We start from the raw sequence: 25,766 nt of genomic DNA on the forward strand, positions 1-25,766 counted from the left end.
CTCAGTGGGTAGGGTGTGGTAGCTCAGTGGGTAGGGTGTGGTAGCTCAGTGGGTAGGGTGTGGTAGCTCAGTGGGTAGGGTATGGTATCTCAGTGGGTAGGGTGTGGTAGCTCAGTGGGTAGGGTATGGTATCTCAGTGGGTAGGGTGTGGTAACTCAGTGGATGGAGTGTGGTAGCTCAGTGGGTAGGGTGTGGTAGCTCAGTGGGTAGAGTGTGGTAGCTCAGTGGATAGAGTGTGGTAGCTCAGTGGGTAGGGTGTGATAGCTCAGTGGATGGAGTGTGGTAGCTCATTGGGTAGGGTATGGTAGCTCAGTGGGTAGGGTATGGTAGCTCAGTGGGTAGGGTATGGTAGCTCAGTGGGTAGGGTGTGGTAGCTCAGTGGGTAGGGTGTGGTAGCTCAGTGGGTAGGGTATGGTATCTCAGTGAGTAGGGTGTGGTAACTCAGTGGGTAGGGTATGGTAGCTCAGTGGATAGAGTGTGGTAGCTCAGTGGGTAGGGTGTGGTAGCTCAGTGGGTAGGGTATGGTAGCTCAGTGGGTAGGGTATGGTAGCTCAGTGGGTAGGGTGTGGTAGCTCAGTGGGTAGGGTGTGGTAGCTCAGTGGGTAGGGTGTGGTAGCTCAGTGGGTAGGGTATGGTATCTCAGTGGGTAGGGTGTGGTAGCTCAGTGAGTAGGGTATGGTAGCTCAGTGGGTAGGGTGTGGTAGTTCAGTGGGTAGGGTGTGGTAGCTCAGTGGATGGAGTGTGGTAGTTCAGTGGGTAGAGTGTGGTAGCTCAGTGGATGGAGTATGGTAGCTCAGTGGGTAGGGTGTGGTAGTTCAGTGGGTAGGGTGTGGTAGCTCAGTGGATAGAGTGTGGTATCTCAGTGGGTAGAGTGTGGTAGTTCAGTGGGTAGGGTGTGGTAGCTCAGTGGATAGAGTGTGGTATCTCAGTGGGTAGGGTGTGGTAGTTCAGTGGGTAGGGTGTGGTAGCTCAGTGGGTACAGTGTGGTAGCTCAGTGGGTAGAGTGTGGTAGTTCAGTGGGTAGAGTGTGGTAGCTCAGTGGGTAGGGTGTGGTAACTCAGTGGATGGAGTGTGGTATCTCAGTGGGTAGAGTGTGGTAGTTCAGTGGGTAGGGTTTGTAACTTTTTCTTCCTCACTACCTTCATGTATGAAATGGGAGACTAAGGGCCACCTGGGCTGCTGAGAGGATTGAAAGGCCTGACACAAGGACTTAGGTGGCTTCTACTCAGTAACTGCCCTAGGCTTTCATTACCTTCTCTGAGGGATGCAGGCTCAGTGCTCTCAGCTCCATTCCTACTGACCCTTTGGGTAGGCCATACAGGCACACTTTAGGAAGACCTAGGGATGGAATAAGAGCCTTGTGCAGGTCTAAGGACTCATCTGTGAGCTGCCCCACCACCACCCTGCCACACCAACTCCCACACATTTTGAAAAACTTACTATTTATTTTGTGCTTGTGCAGTGTGTGGGAGTGGCTGGGTTTGTGTGGGTGGGGTCACTGGTGCTGCAGTGTGAATGTGGAAATCTAGAAGTTGGCTCTGGTCTTCCACTTGTTTCTACCATACCACGTCCCCCAGGCTCACAAGCTTCCTCCCCTATCCCGCGTCTTACAATACTGGGATTCCATGCCATCCCACCTGGCTTTTCTGTACTGAAACATAGGTTCTAGAGATTAGCCTAGCTTGTTTAGGCTTATTGGGCTATCATCTTTACCTACTACGCTGTGCTCAGGCCCCACACTGGGGTTTTAACACAAATTCAGATTTTCACCCTGCCTGAAGGGGCTGAAAGAGAATATAGGCCCTAGAGACAAATCTCTGGCCCCTCTGGGTGAGGGTGAGGGACCACGTCCCTGACTTGGGGAAGTCTTTTCTCAGGTGCAAATGAGAAAAGAGTGTAAGTGGACTCTCACATTTTAGGAATGTGAAACTAAGAGAGAAGGGTGTGTGTGTGTGTGTGTGTGTATTTGTGCGTGTGTGTGTCACTTCTAACATCACTCTTCTCTCTACATCAGGACAACAAGGAGGGGTCCCTTCAAGATGTAAGCACTACCAGTCCACCTGCAGAGTGTGGAGCCAGTAAGGGGTGGGGCCTGAGGTAGGGGATTTACTGAGGTCTGCTGAAAGGATTTAGTAAGGACAAGCTCTGGGCTACAAAATGTGGCACCATCTTGGTCCAAGTAGGAGGTTATCTATCTCCCTGAGAGATGGAGGAGGAGGAATGCAGTGGCATTGAGATCTCATTTCTATACACATGAGTGTGAGAGATTTGTCATCACAAACCCATGATACTGCCACATATGATGATGTATGCCTGTCATCCCAGAACTCAGGTGGTTGAGAAAGGACTGCTGTGGTCTGAAACCCAAATTCTATGTTAATAAACAAAAGAAGGCTGAACATGATAATTCCAAGAGGTGGATGGAGGCAGGCAAATCACTGAGTTCCAGGCCAGCCTGATAGCAAGTTCCAGGCTAGCCAGGGCTACACAGTGAAGCCTTGTTTCAAAACAAAAGCAGCCTCAAAACAGGGCCACTGTATCTCAGCACTGTGCTAGACCTGGGGAAATCAGCAAGATACTAACCCACCCATCGCTCTGAGCAACCTCCTACCAGAAGCAGAGGAGGCCAGTGGCTCTAAGAGATATCACTAAAATTCAGTACACAGAGAGTTCCACACTAAGTTTATGCACTAAGACCAAAGACCAGGGCTGGGGCTTAGTAGAGTGAGCACTTGCTGGGCCCTAGGTCCCATCTGCAGCACCAAATGAACCAGGCAGGCATGGTGGTGCACAGTAGGAGACTCATCCTTGGCTACAATAGTGAGTTTGAGGCCAGCCTAGTCTATGGGGATAGGAAAAATGGGGTGTGTGGGAGAGGAAGAAGAAAGCAAGCCAGACAAATCCAAGCCTACCTTTGGGGGATCCCAGATGAAGCCAAAGCAGATAGTGTTTGCACTGCGGGCTACTGCTGAGCTTCCACTCTCAAATCCAGTGGATTTTGGATGGTGCACTGTTTACTAAGCCTGAATCTCTGGGATGAAAGCCACTCCAGCACACAAACAGACATACTGTTGACCCCTCTGAAGCTTAACAACCAGACTTCAGGATCCCCTTTCCCGTAGCTGGGGCAATGTTCCTAGAGGCATGGCATGACCACTCCAGCCACCCCTGTCAGGAGGACCTCAGGAGGGAAGGAGGGGGAGATCTGAGCTTTGTACAGAGGACTGCAGGGATGTGGATCTCATGAGTGTCCACCCTCTTCCTCAAGGCTGACTGGGTTCTGGCTCCCCAGGTGAATGCTCTGGAGGAGGTATGGGAATGTGTGTTTGCTTAGCCTGGATTTTTAGCAGAAATCCCCTTCGTCCTTCTCCCAGTTTTCTGCTGGGTGTCTCTTGTGTTTTCTGTGCTCCTTGCTGGGTTTGTGATGTCGGTGCTGGTGGTGGCGGTGTCTACGCATCCGATGTGACCGCCTGGCTGGGGGATGGGAAGGGGTAAAGATGGATGTTAGGGTGGTTGGATGTCACTAGTCTCCTCAGGAGGATAGAAAGAATAAAAATACAGGCAGGCCAGGTATGGTAGCCTTGAAAGGCAGAGGCAGGCAGATCTCTGTGAGTTCAAGGCCAGCCTGGTCTACAAGTGAATTTCAGGACAGCCAGGGCTACAGAGAAACCCTCTCTTGAAAAACAAAAACAAAAAAGTAAGAACCAAAATAAAGCAAAAAGCAACTTGTCAGGGCTGGAAATGTGGCTTAATTTGGGTCCTACTTTTTAGCCCAGGCTGGTCTGGGATCTGCAGCTCCTTTGCACTAACCTGGGAGTAGCTGACAACGGGATCCTATCAGCTGGAGTGGGGACTGTGTACATCTGTTGTCCTAGCACTTCCAGGGTGGGATGCAAGTCTTGGTTACACATCTCAACTCTGAGGCTAGCCTGTGCTACATGACATCTGTCTCCAAAATATACAAACAAAAGCACTAGATGGGCAGTGAGTTTTCACTTATTTGTAAGGCTGCATTACCAGGAAGATTTTGTTTGTTTTGTTTTTCAAGACAGGGTTTACTCTGTGTGTCAGCCTGGGTTATCCTGGAACTCTATTTGTAGAGCAGAATGTCCTAGGTCTGCCTCTGCCTCTGCCTCTGAGTGCTGGGATTAACGGCACCACTGCCCAGCCACAGGAAGACTTTTTTTTTTTTTTTTTTTTTTTGAGACTGGCCTTTTGTAGTTTAGGCTAGCCTTAAATTTACTTTGTAACAGAGGATGACCTTGAGCTCTTCATCCTCCTGAGTGCTAGGAGAACTCCTGGCTCTAACCACTGAGCTACAAGCACTGTACCCACTGGGTCATATCCTAAGCTTAGCTTTTTTTTCTCCTGTGGTTCTCACACCATAGCCCAGGCTGACTTCGAAGCTGCAATCTTTCTACCTCAGTTGGGATTACAGATGATAACGTACCATGTTGTGGAGCAAGGACATTATAAACAACTAGAGTCTTGTCAGGGACAGATTATTGGGCATATAGTACTTACGTTTGGTGCAGACAATTTGGGGCCGATCCCACTTTCCATTGTTTCGGCAGCGGATAGTGGCCACATGGTGCTGGAAGAACCCTTCATCACATTGGTATCGAACAGTGGCATGGACACTGTACTTGGCTTTGCGCACACCGACAAGGGAGGCATTCTCCACTGCTGGAGGGGGACCACACAGCACTAGGGACAGAGGGGCTCTGGTTAAGAAAGTGGCTAAGGATGAGGATAAGCTAGTGACACAGCTCTTTAGGTGGGAACCCTGTCACATGTTGTCAGCTCCCTCCCTCTGCACAGCTCTGAGCTCAGAGAATGCCATATGACTGTGCCTGTCTCTTGCTGTTTTATATAAACCAGGAGCTCCTGGGGTGGGGGGGGTTCTAGACATACCCCACTCCCACTTCCTAGGGCACAAAGCACAAGAATAAACTGAAGCACAAAAGAGAAGTGGACAGAATGCATACAAATTATTTCCTGCATATGTAAAGTGTTCTTAGAAATTAGACAGGTAGTGGCACAAGCCTTTAATCCCAGTACTTGGGAGGCAGAGGCCGGTAGATCTCTGAGTACAAGGCCATCCTGGTCTACAAAGTGAGTTCCAGCCAGGGCTACACAGAGAAATGCTGTCTTGAAAAAACAAATAAAAAATTTTAAAAAAACAAAGAAAAAGAAATCACTAACCCCAAGGCACTAATGGGAAATAGGAAAGCAACGACAAGTGTCTGGAGGGATAAGAAGGAAGGGTTTTGTGCAGTACCTGTGCCCTTCTTGCAGACATAGGGGAGGTTGTAGTTGCAGGGGACATCATTCCAGCGCCCACTCTCATGTGCCACCATCACCACACAATCCTCTCCGCCAGCAAAGAAATTATCTGGCTGATTCTCCCTCCAGTTCTCATATTGCTTTGGAAAAAGAGAGCTGAGGTTACCTTGGTGCCTGTGTGCCAGCGTCCCAGCTCCTGGCACTTCCTGCATGATTCCTGTGGCCAGACCCTCCATCAGGAGAATTGATGCCCCCCTCTCTACAACAGGCACTGACCATCACCAGGACACCCCTTCTCTATCTGGGAGGCTGCAACATCCTTTACATTTTTCCTGCCTCTTTTATCCACCCCTGACATCCCATAAGCATCAGCATTAGGTAAAGAGTTGAAAACTGCTGACTCCAGCTTGGAAGTACAGGGGAGCTTCCATCAGGAACAGCAAGAAGCACTAAAGCAGAGAGCAGGGAACAGAGTCCCAAGCACAGGGTACATCATGTGCAAAGGCCCAGGGGCAGGGGGCAGTCAATGTCGGGTGGGCTGCTTGTTGGCAGAGACTGGGCAGGCCAGATCTCATGGGCAACAAAAGGACAAGGATATTTTACTAATTGTGGTAGTGTATATATGCCATGAAACTTGGTTTTAAAGGTATTTTTATTATAGCACTGCATGGTGGCTCAAACTTTCTGTAACTCCACTTCTCCTGGCCTCTAGAGGCCCTGCATGTACATGGTGCACAGACATACATACAGGTAAAACACTCCTACACATTAAATAAATAAGGAAATAAAAATTTACAAGAATTTGTTTACTTGAGCCAGGCATGGTAGCACACACTTTAAATCTCAGCACTCGGGAAGCAGAGGCAGGCAAATCTCAGTGAGTTTGAGGCCATCCTGGTCCACAAGGAGAGTTCCAGGACATCCTAGGTTACATACTTACTCAACACATACATACATACTCAAAAACTCAAAAACGGACTTATTTCAGAGGAGGCCACACATAGCATGTGCCTTTGGAAGTCAGAGGACACCTTTGGAAGCCTCTTATTTTCTTTGATCTTCAGGGATCAAACTCAGGTTATCTGGCATGGCAACAAGCTCCTGTCTGCTGTGCCAACCCCATGGTGAACTGTTTTAAAGCCGTGGCTCATGGTGTTACTCCCATCTTTGTGTTGTGTAACCATCACTACTGCATCTATTTCCAGAAATTTTCATCACGACAAACCAAAAGTCTACACCAATCAAGGAAAAAAAAAAAAAAAATCCTGGCTCTGACTGCCAGAGTTCCAGCACACACATGCCTCCTTTCCTGGCTCTTTTTGCAGTCAGGCATTGATGACTTTAACTTGTTGCTTAGTTTACTGATGCTCTTTGAGATGGGATCTCAAGTGTGTAACAGTGACTGGTCTACAACTCACTTGTAGCCCTGACTAAAGCTTCAGCTTGCAATGATCCTCCTGCCTCAGCCTCCCAAGTGCTGGGGTGTCAGACAAGCACAATAGCCACATTACTTCGATGGTATCATTCCTTCATATTTTACAGTGTTGGGATGGAACCAGATGTAAGCCAGACTGAGCCACGCCCCCAGGTCCTCACTGGGGGAATTCTAGGCAGGGGCTCCACCCCTAAGCCATGTCCCCAGCCTGTCCCTGGAGGATCCTAGACAGAACTCTTCTGCCAAGCCACACCCCAGAGCTTCTGAGGATTTGATGCCCACCAGTGGTTGCTTCACCTGAGAATAAACTGGGGCCATTGGGCAGGGTCACTGAGGTTCAGCAGCCTGAGGACAGGGACCTGACACTCACCAGTCCTGTGTTGTCTGTCCACTGGAAGTCCCTCTCCACTGTCCTGTCATTCAGGCCAATCCATGAGTTCTCATGTCCAAAGCCTGTTGGAAGGGAAGTCTATGAGAGTGTGCTACAACCCAGGGTTGAAGGAGAAGAGATGATGTCCAGGGGCCTTCTCTTTGCCAGCCTAGAGGAGGCTGCAGGAAGGGTGAGTGAACAGGTGAGAGAGAACACAGTGGACAGCAAGGAAGGAGATGAAAAGGAAGCCTGGGCCGGTGAGTCTGGAGACCAGAGTGTGAGGGGCATGGCTGGGAAGGAAGGACCAGAAGTTGGGGGTTGGATGGGAGGGAATTAGGAGGAATGAAGGTGTTCTAGACTTAGGGAGATGAGTGGGAAGGAGGTGGTCATAGAGGACAGATATCCCTATCCCTAGCCACATGCAGTTTCTATGGGTTCAGGGTGCTGTGGAAGGGAAAGCCTCAATTTCCCCTAGCCTGGAGGGGGGCTTTGGAGTGCTGTAGTGAATGGGGCCTTACAGAGGGTAGAGCCTTGTGCAGCCATGTGAGGGAAGGGGAACCGGGCAGCTAGAAAGCACATATGTAGCACAGGAGAGAGCAGGCACAGCCCAGGTCAGCTCTTCCTGGAAAGGCTGGAGTGGGAACACTGGGCAGTGCTCCCTGGGGCAGGAGGGACAGAGCAGAGAGAAACCAGAACCAGAAGCAGGTTCAGACCATAGACAGTGAGACAGGGCTGACACAGTGAACAGGGAGAGAATCCACAGGTGCCAGATACACACCATGTGAAGAAATGCATAATGAGTGCCACTTCCAATTCATGCCACTCTCTGCAGTGACCCAGATGTCTCCAAGTTCCATCCCCTAGCTCTATTTTATATGTCAATTCCTACAGTGTTAAAAATAAAGCTGGGGTGGCATCAGATTACTTTAATCCCAGCACTTGGAAGGCAGAGGCAGGCAGAGCTGTCACAAAAAAACAAATAATAATAATGATGATATGAAATAATACAATAAAGCACAGAATTAATCCAAGCACATTACTTAGACATGTGCTCGATGGTCAAACTCCTCAGCCCCTTATGAGTGTCACTTTCTAGTGACACACTTGTCTCACTGCATTCTCAGGGCCAGACAAGAGTGGGGAAGACAACAGGTATGCAGATAGCATTCAGGGAGCAGCAGTGACTCAGAACTCAACAGAAGTGACCTGTCAAGGAAGTGCCAGTGAGCTTGTGAGGTCCTGTCTCCATGACTTCCGGGTAGCTCATTGATGAAGATGCATGCTCCATCAAGCCTGGTTTTGTGACCCCCAGCTAAGACCCCTAGCAAAAGTTTAATCAGTTTAGCGACTACCCTAATTGTCCTCATAGAACCTTTACCCAGTATCTGATGGGAGCAGATGCAGAGAACCACAGCTAAGCACTGGGCTGAGCTCCAGGAATCCAGTTGAAGAGTGGAAGGAGGGATCATGTGAACAAGGGAGGTCAAGAACAAGCAACATAAAGCAACAACAAGTAAAAGATCTATATAATAAGAACTTTGTGACTCTAAAGAAAGAAATTAAAGAAGATACCAGAAAATGGAAAGACCTCCCATGCTCTTGGATAGGTAGGATAAACATAGTAAAAATGGCAATCTTACCAAAAGCAATCTACAGATTCAATGCAATCCCCATTAAAATCCCACCACAATTCTTCACCGACCTTGAAAGGATAATAATCAACTTTATATGGAAAAACAAAAGACCCAGGATAGCCAAAACAACCCTATACAATAAAAGAACATCAGGAGGCATCACCATTCCTGACTTTAAGCTCTACTACAGAGCTATAGTTCTGAAAACAGCCTGGTATTGGCATAAAAATAGACAGGTAGACCAATGGAATCGAATTGAAAATCCTGATATTAATCCACGCACCTATGAACACCTGATTTTCGACAAAACAGCTAAAATTATACAATGGGGCAAAGACAGCATCTTCAACAAATGGTGCTGGCACAATTGGATGAGGGTGTGTAGAAGACTGCAGATAGACCCATGTCTGTCGCCATGCACAAAACTCAAGTCCAAATGGATCAAAGACCTCAATATCAATCCAGCCACATTGAACCTCTTAGAAGAGAAAGTAGGAGGTACCCTTGAACAAATTGGTATAGGAGACCGCTTCTTGAACATAACTCCAGGGGCACAGACACTGAAAGAAACAATTAATAAATGGGACCTCTTCAAACTTAGAAGCTTCTGTAAGGCAAAGGACACAGTTGACAAGACCAAACGGCAGCCCACTGACTGGGAAAAGATTTTCACTAATCCTATATCCGACAAAGGGCTGATCTCCAAAATATACAAAGAACTCAAGAAACTAGTCAACAAAACACCAAATAACCCTATTAAAAAATGGGGTACAGAACTGAAGAAAGAATTCTCAATGGAGGAAATCAAAAAGGCTGAAAGACACTTAAGAAAATGCTCCACATCCTTAGCTATCAGGGAAATGCAAATCAAAACAACTTTGAGATACCATCTTACCCCTGCCAGAATGGCTAAAATTAGAAACACCAGTGATGACTTATGTTGGAGAGGATGTGGAGAAAGTGGAACACTCCTCCACTGCTGGTGGGAGTGCAAACTCATACAGCCACTTTGGAGATCAGTATGGCGGTTCCTCGGGAAAATGGGAATTAGTTTACCACAGGACCCGGCAATCCCCCTCTTAGGCATATACCCAAAGGATTCACATCAATGCAACAAAGACATCTGTTCAACTATGTTCATAGCAGCACTATTTGTAATAGCAAGAACCTGGAAGCAACCTAGATGCCCTTCAATTGAAGAATGGTTAATGAAGATGTGGCACATCTACACAATGGAATACTACTCTGCAGAAAAAAATAATGGTATCTTGAAATTCGCAGGCAAGTGGATGGCACTTGAAGAAACCATCCTGAATGAGGTAACCCAGTCACAAAAAGAGGAACACAGTATGTACTCACTCATATATGGATTTTAGACCTAGATCAAATGATCACCAGCCTATAATTCACATCACCAGAGGAACTAGGATACAAGTTGTATTCTAAGAGATTCATATAAAGTCCCTCACAGAACTGGGAAGGGACAAGTCCCCCAGACCTCAGGTATAGTGGGGGAGGACAGCTAATGGAGAGAGAAGTAGGAGAAAATGAGAGGGAGGAGAGGAAGGCATGTGCGACCAGGAGGATTGAGCCTGGTTAGGAATGGAAAATAGGAAAGAGAGAGAGAGACAGAGACAGAGAGAGAGAACATAAAAGAGGGAGCCAATATTGGTTTGAAGATAAAGTTGAACACAAAGAAAGGTCGAGGGAACTACAAGACTGCTCCCAACTAACAATCTCAGCTTCCGTGGAAAGGCTATCATAAATGCCCTTCCCGGAGAGTGAGATCAACAACTAACTTCTCCATGGAGTCCTCAACTAATGCCTGTTGAAAACAGGAGCAAACACCCATACATAAACACTGAGTCAAACTAGAACCCAGAAGCAGATGGAGAGGACAAGACCATGCGGTAGAAGTACATAGAGACAGCTTACCTGAACAAGGAGGAGCTAAGGGCCACTAGACTGATAGCTGGGAAGCCAACAGGGGTCTGACTCGGACCCCCCTGAATATGGGTCTCAGCCAGAAGGTCTGAGCAGCCTAAGAGACCTCAGACAGTGGAGCCAGGATGTATCCCTGGTGCACAAAAGGACTTTGCAAACATATCCCCCATGGAGGGATAACTGCCTTATTCTAGAGATAGGAGAGAAGCCCTAGTCCCTACTTCACAGGACCTGTCAGATCTACATGACCCCAACTGGATGGCATTCCCCTACATATTGTATTGTGGTGGGGGGTTGGGAGGGGAGGGTGTTTAGAGTGCATGGGAGAGGGTAGAGAGGGCAAAAGGGAGGGAAGGAGGGAAGGAGGGCTTGGGGGGAGGGAGGGAGGGAGGGAGAGGGAACTGGGATCGACATGTAAAATAAAAAAAAAAAAAAAAAAAAAAAACGCTTTGACTCCAAAATTTAAGTTGAAGAACAAGTTACTGGGGAAAAGTATTTCTATTTTTGTTTCCACAGAAAATGAAAAGATGTGGATTCCTTCCAGACTAATGTGGTTTGATCACACCAGACCGCCTGAAACAGAGTACAAGCTGATCCTACATTCCAAACAGCTGGACAAAACAGCCCTACAGACTACAGCTAGGATATCTGAATCTTCTTCGAATCCCCCAAGACAGCGCCCCTTACCAGCAGGAAGTAGTTTGGAAAGAACGACGCCCAAATTCCCAAATATTGTGTATAAATGTTTGTTTTCATTTAATTGGACTTTGTTATATAAAATTAAATAAAAAATACTCTATATGCATTAAAAAAAAAAAAAGAACACGATGGGGAAACCCACAGAAACAGCTGACCTGAGCTAGTGGGAGCTCACTGATTCTGGACTGACAGTTGGGGAACCTGCATAGGACTGAACTAGACCCTCTGAATATGGCTTGATCTGTTGTGAGGGAGCCCTGGCAGTGGGACTAGGACCTATCTGAAGTGCATGAACTGGCTTTTTGGAGCCCATTCCCTATGGCGGGATACTTTGCTCAGACTTGATACAGAGGGGAGGGGCTTGATCCTGCCTCAACTTGGTATGCCAGACTTTGTTGACTCCCCAAAGATGGCCTTACTTGCTCTGAGGAGTGGACAGGGTGTGGGGAGGAGATGAAGGGAAGGGACAGGGAATTGGGGGTGGTATGTAAAATGAAAATGTTGAAAAAAAAAAAAAGAAAGAAAGAAAAAGAAACAAGCTCTACCGACAGCTCAAGGAACTGTCCCTACCATTAATGAACTTGTGCTCCTCTGGTGAGTGAACACTTGTCAGGTGGCCAGCCCGGCGCCTGCAGTCTCTTTCTGCATCCTCCCAGGCCCGCCGCCGGGCAAAGTACCGGTAGCAGTGACCCTGGAATTTGTGCCAGCCATGGTCACAGCCTTCTGTGTCTGGAAGGTGGGACAGGAATGTAAGGAGAACTGATTCTGCCCTAGGCTACAAAACACATGATGCCCAGACATACATGCAGCCACAACAACCACACACACACACACACACACAAAATAGATTACTTAAAAATTTTTAAATTAAAAAAATAGGGCCAGCAAGATACTTCAGTAGACAAGGGTGCTTGCTACCAAGTCTGGGGAGCAGACTATCATGATGAAAGAAGAGAAGCCGTGAAGTCTTCTTGACCTCTGCACACATGCATGGCATGCAAATGTCCTACACCATGCACATACACACATTACATGTTTTTAAAATGTAACTTAATTTTTTGGGGGGGGTTTTGAGACAGGGTTTCTCTGTGTAGCTCTGTAGACCAGGCTGGCCTTGAACTCACGGAGATACACCTGTCTGCCTCCCGAGAGCTGGGATTAAAAGCATACACCACCACTGCCCAGCTATAATGATTAACTATATAAAATAAATAATAGGATGAAACTAATTTACACCCTATGGGTCTCAGTGTCAGGGGCAAGAACTCACCCTTCTCACACAGGCTGCCTGCGTAGCTGGGAAGGCAGAGGCAGACGAAGCCATTCACCTCATCAATGCATGTGCCTCCGTTCTCACAGGGGCTGCACAGGCAGTCATCTATGTCTTCAAGAATGGGACAGATAGAAGTCAGAGGTCAGCCTCCAATCACAGCCCAGCCTACAGGTAGAATATGGGTCAAGATCCTTCTAGCCAATCCCAAGAACACCCTTAGGGATGGTACAATGGCTCTGCAGCCATGAGGACAGGCTTTGAGGAATGACCACTAACAAGTACGAATAGCAGCAGGTGTCACCAGACAGAAGAGTGCATTTAGGGATACTGCAACCTTAAAGTTGTTTCCTTTGCACACTGAAAAGGGCCCCCGAGCATCAATGAACCTGACAATTAAATTAACCTGTATCACCTAACACACACAAACACACACACAGACACACACACACCCGAATCCACATATCTGTGCAAGGCCATCTTGAGTGTTGGAGTTTTAAAAAACAACATTTTAAAAGAGATATTTATTTTGGTTTTTATTAGTATTTACTTACTTATTTTGAGAAATAGGCTCTCTATCTGTCTATGCAGCCTTGGTTGTCCTGGAACTCTCTCTCTGTAGACCAGGCTGGCCTTAAACTCACAGAGATCTGCATGCCTCTGCCTCCCGAGTGCTGGGATTAAAGGTGTGTGCCACTATGTCTGGTCCTCATTTGTGTTTTCAGTTATTATTCTTTTATGATTCTATAATTTCTAGTGTGGTTATGAAGTCAAGCAAAGGATGCATAGTGATCAATGAATTACACCATAGGGCCTGAAGAGATGGCTACTCTTCCAGAGGACCTGGGATCAAATTCCAGCACCCACATGGTAGCTCATAACCATCTTAAGTCCAGTTGCCTTCTTTTGGCCTCTGCAGGCAATGCACACAAATGGTGCCACAGACATACATACAAGCAAAACACACACACACACACACACACACACACACACACACACACACACTAAATAAATCTTTAAAAAAGAAATGACACCATTTATATTTAATGCTGTAATCTCACATTTAGCAATATGAGTTACACCCACACTGTTGTCCACCTAGATGAGGGTAGTCTCCCAGAGGCCTCTGTTTGCTGGGGATCATCTTAACTTTTTGCTTTCCCCTCTTAACCTGTAATGATCATGGTGGGAAATGGCTCTCCTGAGCTACAGCCCCCTAGCTAACTAGTTTGGGCTCAGCTAATTTTGGTTGATTCTTCTGTACTCAAAGCACAAGGGACAGGACAGTCCTCTGGGCTGAGATACTCACCAATCTCACAATTCTCCCCCCCATAGCCCTGATCACAGCTACAGCCATACATGGTGCCATTGGTGTGACAGGTGCCTCCGTGCAGACAAGGGTTGTTATCGCAGGGATCTGTGGGGTCTGTGGGATAGACAAGCAGTGTTCAGATGGATTGGCCACCATGTCATCTTTCATGGAATCCAGAAATTAGTCCTTGTCTGTGAAGTTCCCTCCATTATCTCCCCAATGAACAATGGCTCACACATTTTGCGTTGGGATCTTACCACTTCTGAGAATTGCATCACAGCATCTGTGGGGTGCCCTACTCACAGCAAAGTCCTCTCTCAGGTCATACTAGACTCACCAATCTAATGAGTTTACCCAGGGACCAAAGACAAGTTACAGGAGTTAATTCTCTGTCATCATGTGGGTCTTGGGGCTTGAACTCACATCCTCAGGTTTGGCAGTAGGCAACTTTACCACTAACCCTGGTCACTTACTTGCCCTGCCAGGTTACTTCTGTACTTACTGGTTCTCTCTCTCTCTCTTTCTCTCTCTCTCTCAATGGCTCTTTCTCTCTCTGCCTCTCTCTCTCTCTCTCTCTCTCTGCCTCTCTCTGTTTCTGAGAGCAGTGACATTCCATATGGCAGCACATACCTCATTCACGCTTAAATTAATTAGAATGAGAAGATGCATGCAGTTCTATGACCCACATGTCAGTTTGACCACTCAGAGAAATTGAGCTTGCAAGACCAAGAACACGGCAGGTACACAAACACTGCTGGCTCACTGAACAGTGGGGGCAGCTAGCTGTCCTGCAGTATGTAGCTGAGACATCTGTCTCTGGGGCAGTGACAATGGGAAATAGGGGGGTCTGGTCTGTGTGATGTGCTGCTGAAGTCCCAGTCCTGTGCAAGCTTGTCTGGGACAGAGGGTGACATGCAACACTTGACAGGCACCTGCCCACGGTTGGCACTGACTCAGCTGAGCTGGTGTATTTTTTAGGGACCCACCTCCCCACAGCCTCTGACAGCCCAGGCTGCACTCACCATGTCACACCACCTGCACTCGACATCTAGCAGGCTAGTGCTGGAGACAAAGGCTCCTCTTCCTTCCCCTCTCTTATTTTCGTCCTCTATTCCTTCCCTCCTTCCTGCCTCCCTTCTTACCCATTGTATCCAGCTGAGGCTGACTTCTGACCCATGCCTTTATCTTTCCAGTCCTGGGATGGCAGATATGTGCCAAGCCCAACTCACAAACTCTAGTTTTTGGATTAGTTGTCCCACCACCAGCTGCAGCTGTGTAAACACACTAAGTGCTCAGATATCCCATGCCTCAGTCTCCCCTCAAAGAAATTGAGAACCACATAAGAGCTTGTCCCATGAGATGTTACAAAGTTGAACCCATCTAGCTGCAAATGGGGGAACACAGTCCTGTGATCCTCACATTCAGGAGGCTGAGGCAAAAGGGTTGGTGAGATCTCTAGGCCAGCCTGGGCTACAGAGTGAGATCCTGTCTAAAACAAAAGAGGGTATTCTGGGGATACGGCTCAGACCTGAGTTCAATACCCTGTATCTACTTCAAAAAAGCTGGGTGTGGCTGGGCAAGGTAGCACATGTTTTTAATCCAGGCACTCGGGAAGCAGAGGCAGAGGGATCTCTGTGAATTAGAGGCCAACCTGATTGATCTACATAGCAAGTTCCAGGCCAGCCAGTGCTACAAAGTGAGATCCTGTCTCAAAGTGGGAGGTGCCTGGAGAGATGGTAGAGCAGTTCACTTTTCTTAGGTGTCTGATTTCCAGTATGCACATGGTAGTTCTTAGTCATTGGAGCTCTGGTTCTAAGGAATCCCATGGGCAATCGGCACATATTCAGTGCACATACATGCAGGCAAAACCCTCATAAGTGTGTGCCCGCTGTCTCAGCTCTGGGGAAATGGAGACAGAGCTCACTGACAAGCCAATCTAGCTTGATTGGCAAGTTCATAGTCCGGTAAGAGAAGCTGTGGTTCAGCAGGTGAAGATACTTAATGCTAAGACTGATGATCTGAGTTTGATTCCTGGAGCCCACGTGGTGGAAGGAGGGAACCCAGTCACAAAATTGTCCCCTGCCTTTCACAAGAGTGCCACAGCATGCATATATTCATTCACATGCATGCATGCACATTAAATGAAGGCAATTAAAAATTAAATAAGATGAACAGTGCCTGAGAATAGATGCCTCTGGACATGCATATGTTCATATGTGTACATACACACAAGTGCATTTGCATGCACATAATAAAAATAAATGAATTTTAAAAATCAAGCTGGGCCCTCTTTAGGCTCATTGATTTAAATGCTTAGTCACCAGGAAGTGTCACTGCTTGAGAAGAAAGAGAAGGTGTGTCCCTGGGGATGGGCTTTGAGGTTGTAAAATGCCCATCACAGGCCCAGTTCTCTTCTCTCTGCCTGCATACCAGGATGCAGCACAGTTACTGCTCCCGCATTTATCTGTGCTGCCATGATGATCACAGACTAACTCTCCTAAACTGTAAACAAGCCCAATCAAATGCTTCCTTTTATATGAGTTGCCTTCACAGCTGTAAGACAGTGACTGAGACACTGGATATGATGGCATACACCTGCTATTCCAGCATTCAGAAAACTAAGGCAGGAGAATTGCCAACAGTTCAAGGCCATCCAAGGTTTCACAGTGGCAAAGCAGGCAGTGTTGGTGTCAACGAGCCTGCTCCCACCTCTAGCTCTTTTCACAGCTCCAACCCCTACCATCTCCATGATTGAGTCAATCCAGCTCTGATTCCTGCCCATGCTAGGTACTGCTTGAACCATATCCTCTCCTTTCTACCCTGCCTGAGTTGCAACCAGATCCAGCTGTCTTCCACTAACGTCAAAATTGCTGAAGGCAGGCCCCCAGCATCACACTGCCCTGTTCCTCAAGGGTATTTGGAAAACCAAGTCCCCCAAATCCAATCCCCCAGTGACTCATAGAGCCCATGCTTTGTTCAATAACCACATTCTCTGAGTGTTACAAGTGTCCAGTGTTAGCCAGACAAGGTGATGAAAAATACTTTTAGTCCCAGCACTGGGGAGGAAGAAGCAGATGCATTTCTGTGAGCTCAAGGCCATAGCTACATAGCCAATTCCATACAAGCAAGTGCTACATAGAGAGACCCTGTCCAAACAATAGCACAACACAACCAGAAAGGCCTCCCGACCTCTAGCATCAATCTCTGTTAGAAAATTCCAATCCCCCCAGGGCATTTTCCCTGCTCTAGGAACCCCCCAGCCTTCAGTTCCAAGGTCCTGAACACACTAGGACAGATGGAGAAGCCAGAACTTACCCTCCTGCCCGCTGGCCATCTCTTCCCAGAAGCCCTTCAATTCTGGACTCCCAGGTACAACATTCAGGCCTGATTCATCTAAGCCCAAGGACATAGGTATTAGGGTGCTGGGGGTGTCCCACAGCCCATTGGGCTCCCCTGAGGAAATTGAGGCTACTTCATCCATGCTTGAGGCCAGGGATGACCATGGATGAGAGGGCAGGCTGGTGTGAGGCCCTGGTAACCCCTGGGCCACCATCTGGTCCTCTGCTTCTGGATGGTCTTGGGAGCTTGTGGAGGTCAGTATGGACACACCCTGGGCCCCAGCCATGGTCTCTTGGCCCATGCTTGGACTTACAGTCACATGGATTCTAGAAATAGAACTTTTGGATTGAGACCCCCAAGTGGCATCAGCATCTCCAGGAACTAGCTCCACGGTGGCCTTCATAGGGTCCTCTGTGGCACCTCCCTCCAAAGCCATTGTAGGCTTTACACTCACGGTGACTCCAGGGCCTCCCAATGGTGAGGACTGGGAACCAGAGTCCAGTTCTTGGCTGGGCAGCGGTATCCAAGTGCCCACAGTGGCCTGTCCACTGGATGTAGGACTCCCTGATACATCCAAGACCCCAGAGTCAGTCCCTAGGATGCCAACATCAGAGGTGACAGGATTGATAGTCACATTACTGGAGTCCAAGGACTCCCATGGGCCAGAGCTGGGGTGCTCGGTAGCCTGTGCGGAGCTGACCCCCCTGATTTCTCTAGAATCTGCTGCAGGGGATTTATGGCTGGCTTCAACTGGGGCATCCATAGTGGTCTGAGGTGGGGTTTCAAGGCCTCCTGCTCCAGGGCTGATGGGCCTGGCACTGGTCATAGCTCCATCTTGTTCTGGGTGCCAGGAAGGGAGTGGAGAAGCTGGGGAGGGTGTAATGGGGATCACACTGGGGATGAATGTGGAGTGTGGCAAAAGCCACAGTTTGGGGGCCCGAAGCATGGCTACAATGGGGAAGTCTGGAGAGATGTCACCAGGGGGTGCCTCATGGAAGACAACACTTGGGGCCTTTGAGGGCCTGGAGGGAGGAACAGAGGGCTCTGAGGGAGACCAGGGAAGGTGGTGGATGGTTGATTTTATACTGGGGGCTTCAGCTGTTCCTGGCTTCAGGCCAGGGACACTGTCAGGGCTTGTGACGATAGGTGAGATGAAAGACGGGGACCACATCCAGGACTCTGGGGGACTCCTGCTGCCAAGAGAACCTGTGACATCAAAAACGTTACAGTTAGCAGGGCCTGGTGATGGACACTTATGATCTCAGCATTTGGGAGGCTGAGGGAGGAGGGTGAGGACAGTCAGAAACATGTTTAGCAGGTGTGGCAAGCAAGCCTGCTGCATGCAATTAGGAGGCAGAAGGACCTGGGCTTCAGAGTCATCCTTGGATACATGGAGGTTAGAGGCCAGCCTGGGCTATGTAAGTTGTCTTAACATCTCCTCCCCGGCAAATAAACAATAAAAGCCAGTGTATCAGCACATCCCCGTCGTCTTAGTGCTTGAGAGACTAAGGCAGGAGGATTACTTTGAGTTCCAGGCCAGCCTTGGATACAGGGTGAGACTCTGCCTCAAAACATAAAACTCATGTAACATGTTTGCTATGAAGACAAGAACACCTGAGTTCGGATCCTCAACATCACAGTCTAATCTTTAAACTCCAATTCAGGGGAAGGGGAAAGGGGAATGGAGACAGGTAGCTTTCCAATACACCCAAAGAGGAAGCCCAGGCTTAGTGAGAGACCCTGTCTCAAAAACTAGGTGGAAGGCCATAAAGGAAGGCACTTGAAGTTCACCACTGATCTCCATTAGCTTCTGTGCACACACCCACACTCAAACACACATACACTCACAAACCATACACACACACTCACTCACATACCACAATACACACTTGTACACACTTCCACCATATACACACATCACTCACACTTCACACACACTTATATAAACACACACACACATACACACACACAATGAGGATTTGGAGGTAGGTCTATAGGCAAGGTTGGGGGTGCTGCAACAATGTTATGTCTGTACTCAACCTTTCTTTCTCCCTAGGTCACTCACCTGCCCTTGGCACGTCCACTTCATTGGTGAGAATGGCCCAGGGACTGTGACTGCGGCTCTGCTCACTCTCTGAGACCTCTGTGACTGCAGAAAGCCCCTGGAGGTCAGCTGTAACTTCCAGAGTGGGAGTCTGGGGACTGGCTTCTGCTGTCACAAGCAACTGGCTGTCTGGCCCTTGTTGCTGGAAATGTCTACCATTTAACCCTTTGAGGCGGCCCCTCCTTGCTGTGGGGGTAGAGGCTACCTGTGTGTCCAAGGGTATTGTCTCTGCCATATCAACTCCCATGCTCCTGGGGCTGGGGACACCTGTGGAGCTTGTGGCACCTGTAAGCAGCCATGAAGCCAGGGTAGGGCCCCCTGGGATAGAGCCAAAGGACTTCTGAGGCTCTTGTGTCCATGTGGAATCCAGGTGTTCATCTTCTCCACTAGACACAAGAGGATCCTGAAGGTTGGATGCTGCCTCTTTCTCCTCCCCTAGCCTGGGCTTTAGTTCTTGGGCTTGTGCCGACACAATCTCCCCCTCATCTCCAGAAAAGAGGGTCTCTGAGTCTCTGTGTTGTGGTGTAAGATGATGAGCTATAGAAAAAGCAAAAGTGGTTGAAGTGGCACAGGCACAGCCAGGAAAGTGCCTATGGTGTGAAGCCCGGCCCAAGGCTGGATTTCTAGCCATAAGATGTCTTGGGAAAATAGAGCCCATGGGAAGAATACAACCTTCTCTAGAGCCCCACCCACTAGTGCTGTGTCTTCTTGTCTGTCTGTAGCCCAGGCTAACCTGGAAAATCAATCTATATCCCAAGCTTGCTTCAAACTCACAGAGATCCTCCTGTCTCAGCCTTTCAAATGCTGGGTGATACAACAGTAATCCAGCAGTAGCCTCATCAGAGGAAAGACCCATCTCAGAGGCAGAGACTCTCCCCTAGAGGGTGTGGCTTGTCACAGGGTTTCCATGGAGATGTGGGCATGCAAATGATTTTATTACTTTGTTTCTACCTTTTTGAGTCAGGATCTCATGCAGCCCAGGGCTTGAACTGATTAGGTAGCCCAGGATGATCTTAACATTTCTGATTCTTTTGCCTTTTCATCCCAGGCCCTCACACCTGCCTGATGGGGACAGGATTCAGGGTGTTGTGCTTACAAGGTAAGCACTCTCTTAGCTGAGCCACAGCCACAGCCCAAGAGCAATATAAAGGAAAGCTTCTAGGCATAATGGCCAAAGAACTGAATCCAGCACTTGGGGTGGGGGTGGGCAGAGGCAGGTGCATCCCTGTGAGTTTAAGATAAGCCTGGTCTACATAAGGAGTTCCAAGCCAGTCAAAACAAAACAAAAAAATAAATGAAAGCTGGTAGGGGTGTGACCTTCACTAGCCTGTCTCTAGAAGCATCTCAGCAGGAGACACAGCCATGGTGCATGTCCATAATCAATAGTCCTGGTAGGGTTATGGGATGTGGCCCCCACCAATGATTCTGACTTGAGAGCTTCACCTACTCCTGACTGGGTTCAAGGAAATATACTAGTGGCATGTGGTTTGTTCCACCCAATGCAAATGATGGGACACACCTATAGAGGCGTGGTTTTCACTATGTACTTTCAGGTCTCTCTCTCTGTGTGTGTGTGTGTGTGTGTGTGTGTGTGTGTGTGTGTGTGTGTGTGTGTGATCTCGAGGGGACCAACCCATGGGATGTGGCCATAACCAAACTTTGCTGGAGGGTCTGTCATTCTAAGGGAACACACCAACGATACTCAACAAAGAGCTGCAGATGTTGTCTTGGGTTTGTATAGTCAGGCAGGGACACCACCTGGTGCATGGCTTAGACACTCCCAACTGGAGACTGGTCTGGATGACTCATATCCATGAAAGGTGGCCCCAGACAATGGCTCTTGTGAGTATGATCTGCAGCTCCACCCTCTGGAGCGGGGTGGGCGGGGGCATATTGAAACGCACCTCTGAAGCAATAAGCATCGAAGCGTGATCCGGGTGCAGGGAAGCCCGTGCGGTTAGCGAAGCGGTATACTGTGCGCACACCCGGGGCAGGGCCCCCACAACGCCGGCGAGGTGTCTGGATTGGGTAGCGCACACTACCGTCTGCCAACCAGCCTGGATCGCATTGGTCCAGGCCCTCGTGCCAGGCCAGGTGCAACTGTCCCACCGAGGCCAACGCAGCACCCTGGCGCTGACATTGTGCCCGTGCACCGGCCAGGGTCAGTCGGCGAGCAGGGCCCACGTAGAAGACCTCGCCTAGGAGAGGAACAGGATGGAGGTCAGAAAGGGGTGGGAGGAAGAGAGATGCTCAGAAGTAAGGATGGGAAGCTCAAGGGACAGATAGCCCAGGTCTTGGCTCCAGCTTTGGAGAACTTTGAGGGAACTTAGAGGGAATTGGGGGATAGAAGATCATCTGACATTCGTGTGCAACTTTGGAGGGAGGGCACTGAGACTTGCAGAGATTCAAGTGGGCTTGGGGAAATACGGGGATTGGGACAGCACCTGACACTCAAGGACAGGTGGCAATGGGGTCCCAGCCGCACTTGCCTTACCCCCTAGCTCGCGTGCAAAACAGTAGACATCGTAGAGTTCCTGTGGGTCGCGTCTGCCATAGCTCCGAACCCCGGGCAGACTGCTGCGGTCACCATAGCAACCAGGACGCGACTGAGTGATCGGATACCTGATGGTACGAGGGGAGTGGCTATCAGATGTATGGCTCAGGGAGCCCCCTCCTCCAGAAGCGACCCCCAATCCCATGTCTTCCGCGCACCCCCTCACCGAACCGTGCGGTCTGAGAGCCAGCCCGCGTCGCAGTTGTCAAAGCCGTCTTCAAATGCAGCCTGCAGGTGCCGTGGGGCAGCGATGGTGGCGGAGCTCAGGCGGCAGGCATCCTGTGCCTCAGCGAAGGTCAGCGCATAACGGTCCCGGGCTGCCCGGTAGTGGAAGACAACGCCTGTGGGGCCGGAGAGAGCGTCATGGTGGAATCTTAGAGAGCGGACCTGTTCGGTGCAGACTTTTTTAAAGACAGGGTCTCATCGGGCTTGGTGGCACATGCTCTTAAACCCACCACTCGGGAGGCAGGGGCAGGTGGATCTCTGAATTCTAGGCCACCCTGATTGCTACAGAGTTCCAGGAAAGCCAGTGCTACACAGTGAGACTGTCTCAAAACGAACAATGAAGTGCGCGTGCGCGCGCGCACACACACACACACACACACACACACGAAATTTTCTCATGTAGCCCAGGCTGGCTTGAGACCCACAAAGCTCCATCCACCTCTGCTTCTGGCTTCACCACCAGGCCCAGAGCCCATTTGGTTTTTCTTAATCTGTTGGGAAAACACAGACTGCTACCCTGGAATTTAGCAGGAAAGCTGGGCAGACATTCTCAGGCAGTTTCTCCCTAAAGCACATGTTAACTGATGTTATAAGGATAGGCTCTTAAGATTTTTTTAATTGTATTATTTGGGTGGCGGTGACTCGAAAAAAGCCTCCCCAAAAAATCGTATTGGGGGATGGAGAGATGACTCTGTGGGTAAGAGTATTTTTGCTCTTCCAGAGGACTGAAGTTCAATTCCCAGCCCTCAGATGGTGGTTCACAACCACCTATAAGTACAATTCCATGGGACTCAGCTCCCTCTTCTGTTATCTGTGGCATCAGGGTCACACATGGTACACAATATATATGCAAAGCAACAATTCACATAAAATTAAAAAGTGTTTTTGTTTTGTTTCTGGAAACAGGGTTTTTCTATGTAATCCTGACTGTCATGGAACTTGCTCTGTAGACCAGGCTGGCCTTGAACTCACAGAGATCCACCTGCCTCCCAAGTGATGGGATTACCAACCACAGGATGACATAAAATGAACCCCAGTGTCTCGGTCTCAGACTTGGTCCTCTCCTCCCGATTTACCACCTCCCCTTCCATGTCACCCCTACCCTTCTATCCTAACTTGCCTTTCCACCCTCACTCCCATTCCATCCTAGCACCTTCCTCCCAGTCCTAATGCCCCTTTCATCTTCAGGGTCACCTCTTTCATGATTGGCCCTTCCACTTCGGTCTCAGCCCTTCCCCTTCTGTCTTAGCTCCTCCCCTTCTGCCTTCTTGGCTCCTCCCTGCTGTCTCCCTATCCCTTTACACCAACCCTTCCCCCCTCTATCCTTGGTTTCTTTCCTTTATATTTGGCCTCTTCCCCTTCCCCCTTGAACCCTCCCCTTCTGTCCTGGGTACCTTCCTCTCTATCCTCAGACCCTCTCTTTCCAGCTTCTGTTTCTTCCTTTGACTCTCCTCCTAGGATTTCCTGGCCCCTCTTCCCAGCCTCAACCCTTCCCCTTCATTCTAGGCCCCTCCCTGTTCACCTTTGGCCACGCCCATTACCTGCTGCTAACTCACCTGTCACCTCCAGGGTTATCAGGTCCTGCTCATCCTCAATACCCCTCACCACTTGGCAGCGATACAGCCCAGAGTCACTGGCCCGAAGCGGCCCCAGCAGGAGTGTAGCATTGGTTCTGTGCCGGGGGTAAGCAGGCAATGACACCCGACCCTGCCAGCCCTTGGCTACACGAACCACATTGTCCTTGGCCACCAGAATGGGCAAATCTTGTCGCTGGCCTGATGCAGTCCAAACCTTGGTCCATTTGATCCGAGGAATGTCTCGAAGGGTGCCTAGCAGTGGCTGCCAGGTAAAGAGGCAGGGCAGAGCCACCAGCTCTGCCAGGGCAGCACGGATGGGTCCTGACCCCGACTTCAGCATGTAAAGGCCCTTTTCTGTGGTGGTGGTGGTGTCCTGTGTGTCTGGATGGAAAGAGGACCTGAATCAGAGGCAAGGCCAGCAGGACAGTAACATTTCTTGCTTTGGAGAGTTATTTTTTCTTTCACTAACTCTTTGTTTCTCTTTTTGAGACAATCTATGTATTCCATCATGTACCTTGGTTGGCTTAGAACTCACCTCATAGACAAGACTGTCTCTGCTTCCCCAGTGCTGGGATTAAAGATGTTCACCATCACATTAAGCTTCATTAACACTTCCTTACAGAGAGATTAGGCCAGAGAAGCCAGGCTGCCCACTGTAATGAGATCTGTAGCCCACACAGTGTCACTGTGCAAAAAGGGCCTACTGGGCTGGACCACTCATGGTTCTGCCTCTTTCAGTAGAACTCCAAAGGCTTCTTATGTGGGTAAGCTATGGCTGTCATTATCATTGGCTTGTTGTGCAGCCCTTGGAAAGTTGCTTTCCATCTCTGAGCTTTGAAAGTTAAACCAGAGGCGGACATTGAAAGCAGTGTTTGTGGGGTAATTTCTTTCCTTTTTTGTTCTGGTTTCACACTGGGTCACCTGTAGCTCAGGCTGGCCTCAAACTTGCTATGTAGCCTAGGATGACCTTGCACTTCTGACCTTCCTGTTCTATTGGCCAAGTCCTGGGATTACAGGGGTACACCACTATTTCAGGCTAGCACAGTCAAGTTATTGAATTCCCAAAACTGTGGTGGCAATGGCTTGTCTTCTTTTAGGGGCATTGGGAAATTAAAAATCAGACAAATAAATATTCTTGATTGTGACCACAGTGAAATTCAGTAAGGGATTCATAAAGTCCAGATCTTGACCACCACTGGGGAAATCCCAGGGGAGGCACAGATCCTCCTTGCCTTGTCCCTCCCATGGCAGATGAGAGTAACCAATCCCTGTGCTATATTGTCAGTCTCTCAGCCACCTTTCTTTTTAGAGCTTTTCAGCAAAAGACAGTGAGAGGCAGGAACCTCCAGCTTCTGCTGGTTATGACTAAAAATAACCTTTCAGGTGTCTTATTCCCTTCTGACTGTTCAAAGACTGGTTTCAGCTATTCTTGACTTATTTTGTAGACCTAGCTAAAGTACCAGCAGAATGTTCTGGGATGAAAAAGCCTTATCCCATCCCGCTGACCCATGGCTAACTGTTAAGTGACAGGACTCACCCTACCCACCCCTACCCCCCCATCCTCCCACCCCCCCACCCGTGCCGGCCCCACTCACCCTGCTCTCCAGCCACTAGGAGCAGCAGCCTCAGCACCAGGAAGCCTGAAGCCCAGACAGATGTGGTCCCCATACTGGAGCTAGGAGCAAAGGAGAGGGAGGTAGGGCGAGTCATGGCATAGACACCTCCACAACCTTGAACACAAAGGAACCAGATGGCCCCAGCAAGATTAGGAACCACAACTCAGAAAGGCCCGCATGTCACTGAAGGTCACAGAGCAAGGGAAGCAGGAGGCCACTCAGGATTTGAATCCAGGCTTCTCATTTTAGAATTCAAGCAGTGAGGTGGGTGTGGCTTAGTGCTGGGACATTTGCTGATCTCACAAGGCCTGGGTTTTGACTCAGAACCTTCCAGGCTCACATATGCCTTGGGCTCTCTTCCCAGCCCTTACCACACTCCTGTGAGGCCCCCACTTGTAGCC

General features: G+C 49.0%; 1 protein-coding gene across 1 annotated transcript; it reads right to left on the reverse strand.

Annotated features, from left to right (window-relative positions):
• Positions 1-3,203: 3,203 nt before the first annotated feature.
• Ncan (neurocan) lies at positions 3,204-25,468 on the reverse strand. The gene is made up of 14 exons (XM_051178056.1): positions 25,345-25,468; positions 23,729-24,130; positions 22,114-22,288; positions 21,888-22,015; positions 21,298-21,591; positions 19,355-19,930; positions 17,266-18,495; positions 13,948-14,064; positions 12,639-12,752; positions 11,939-12,097; positions 7,092-7,174; positions 5,282-5,426; positions 4,525-4,707; positions 3,204-3,474 (listed from the first exon to the last, which is right to left on the reverse strand). Exons 1-14 carry the CDS (start codon positions 25,457-25,459, stop codon positions 3,344-3,346), a joined length of 3,852 nt encoding a protein of 1,283 aa, XP_051034013.1. The 5' UTR covers positions 25,460-25,468; the 3' UTR covers positions 3,204-3,343.
• Between the last annotated feature and the right edge of the window lie 298 nt (positions 25,469-25,766).

This window comes from Phodopus roborovskii, unplaced genomic scaffold, assembly GCF_943737965.1.
Source record: "Phodopus roborovskii unplaced genomic scaffold, PHOROB, whole genome shotgun sequence".
Classification (NCBI taxonomy): domain Eukaryota; kingdom Metazoa; phylum Chordata; class Mammalia; order Rodentia; family Cricetidae; genus Phodopus; species Phodopus roborovskii.

Coding starts and splice junctions, on each gene's coding strand:
- Ncan (XM_051178056.1), bottom strand. CDS start 25,459: ATGACTCGCCCTACCTCCCTCTCCTTTGCTCCTAGCTCCAGTATGGGG. Junction 21,592..21,887: donor TTTTGCACGCGAGCTAGGGG/GTAAGGCAAGTG, acceptor TTCCTCTCCTAG/GCGAGGTCTTCTACGTGGGC. Junction 3,475..4,524: donor CCAAATTGTCTGCACCAAAC/GTAAGTACTATA, acceptor CCCATCCCCCAG/CCAGGCGGTCACATCGGATG.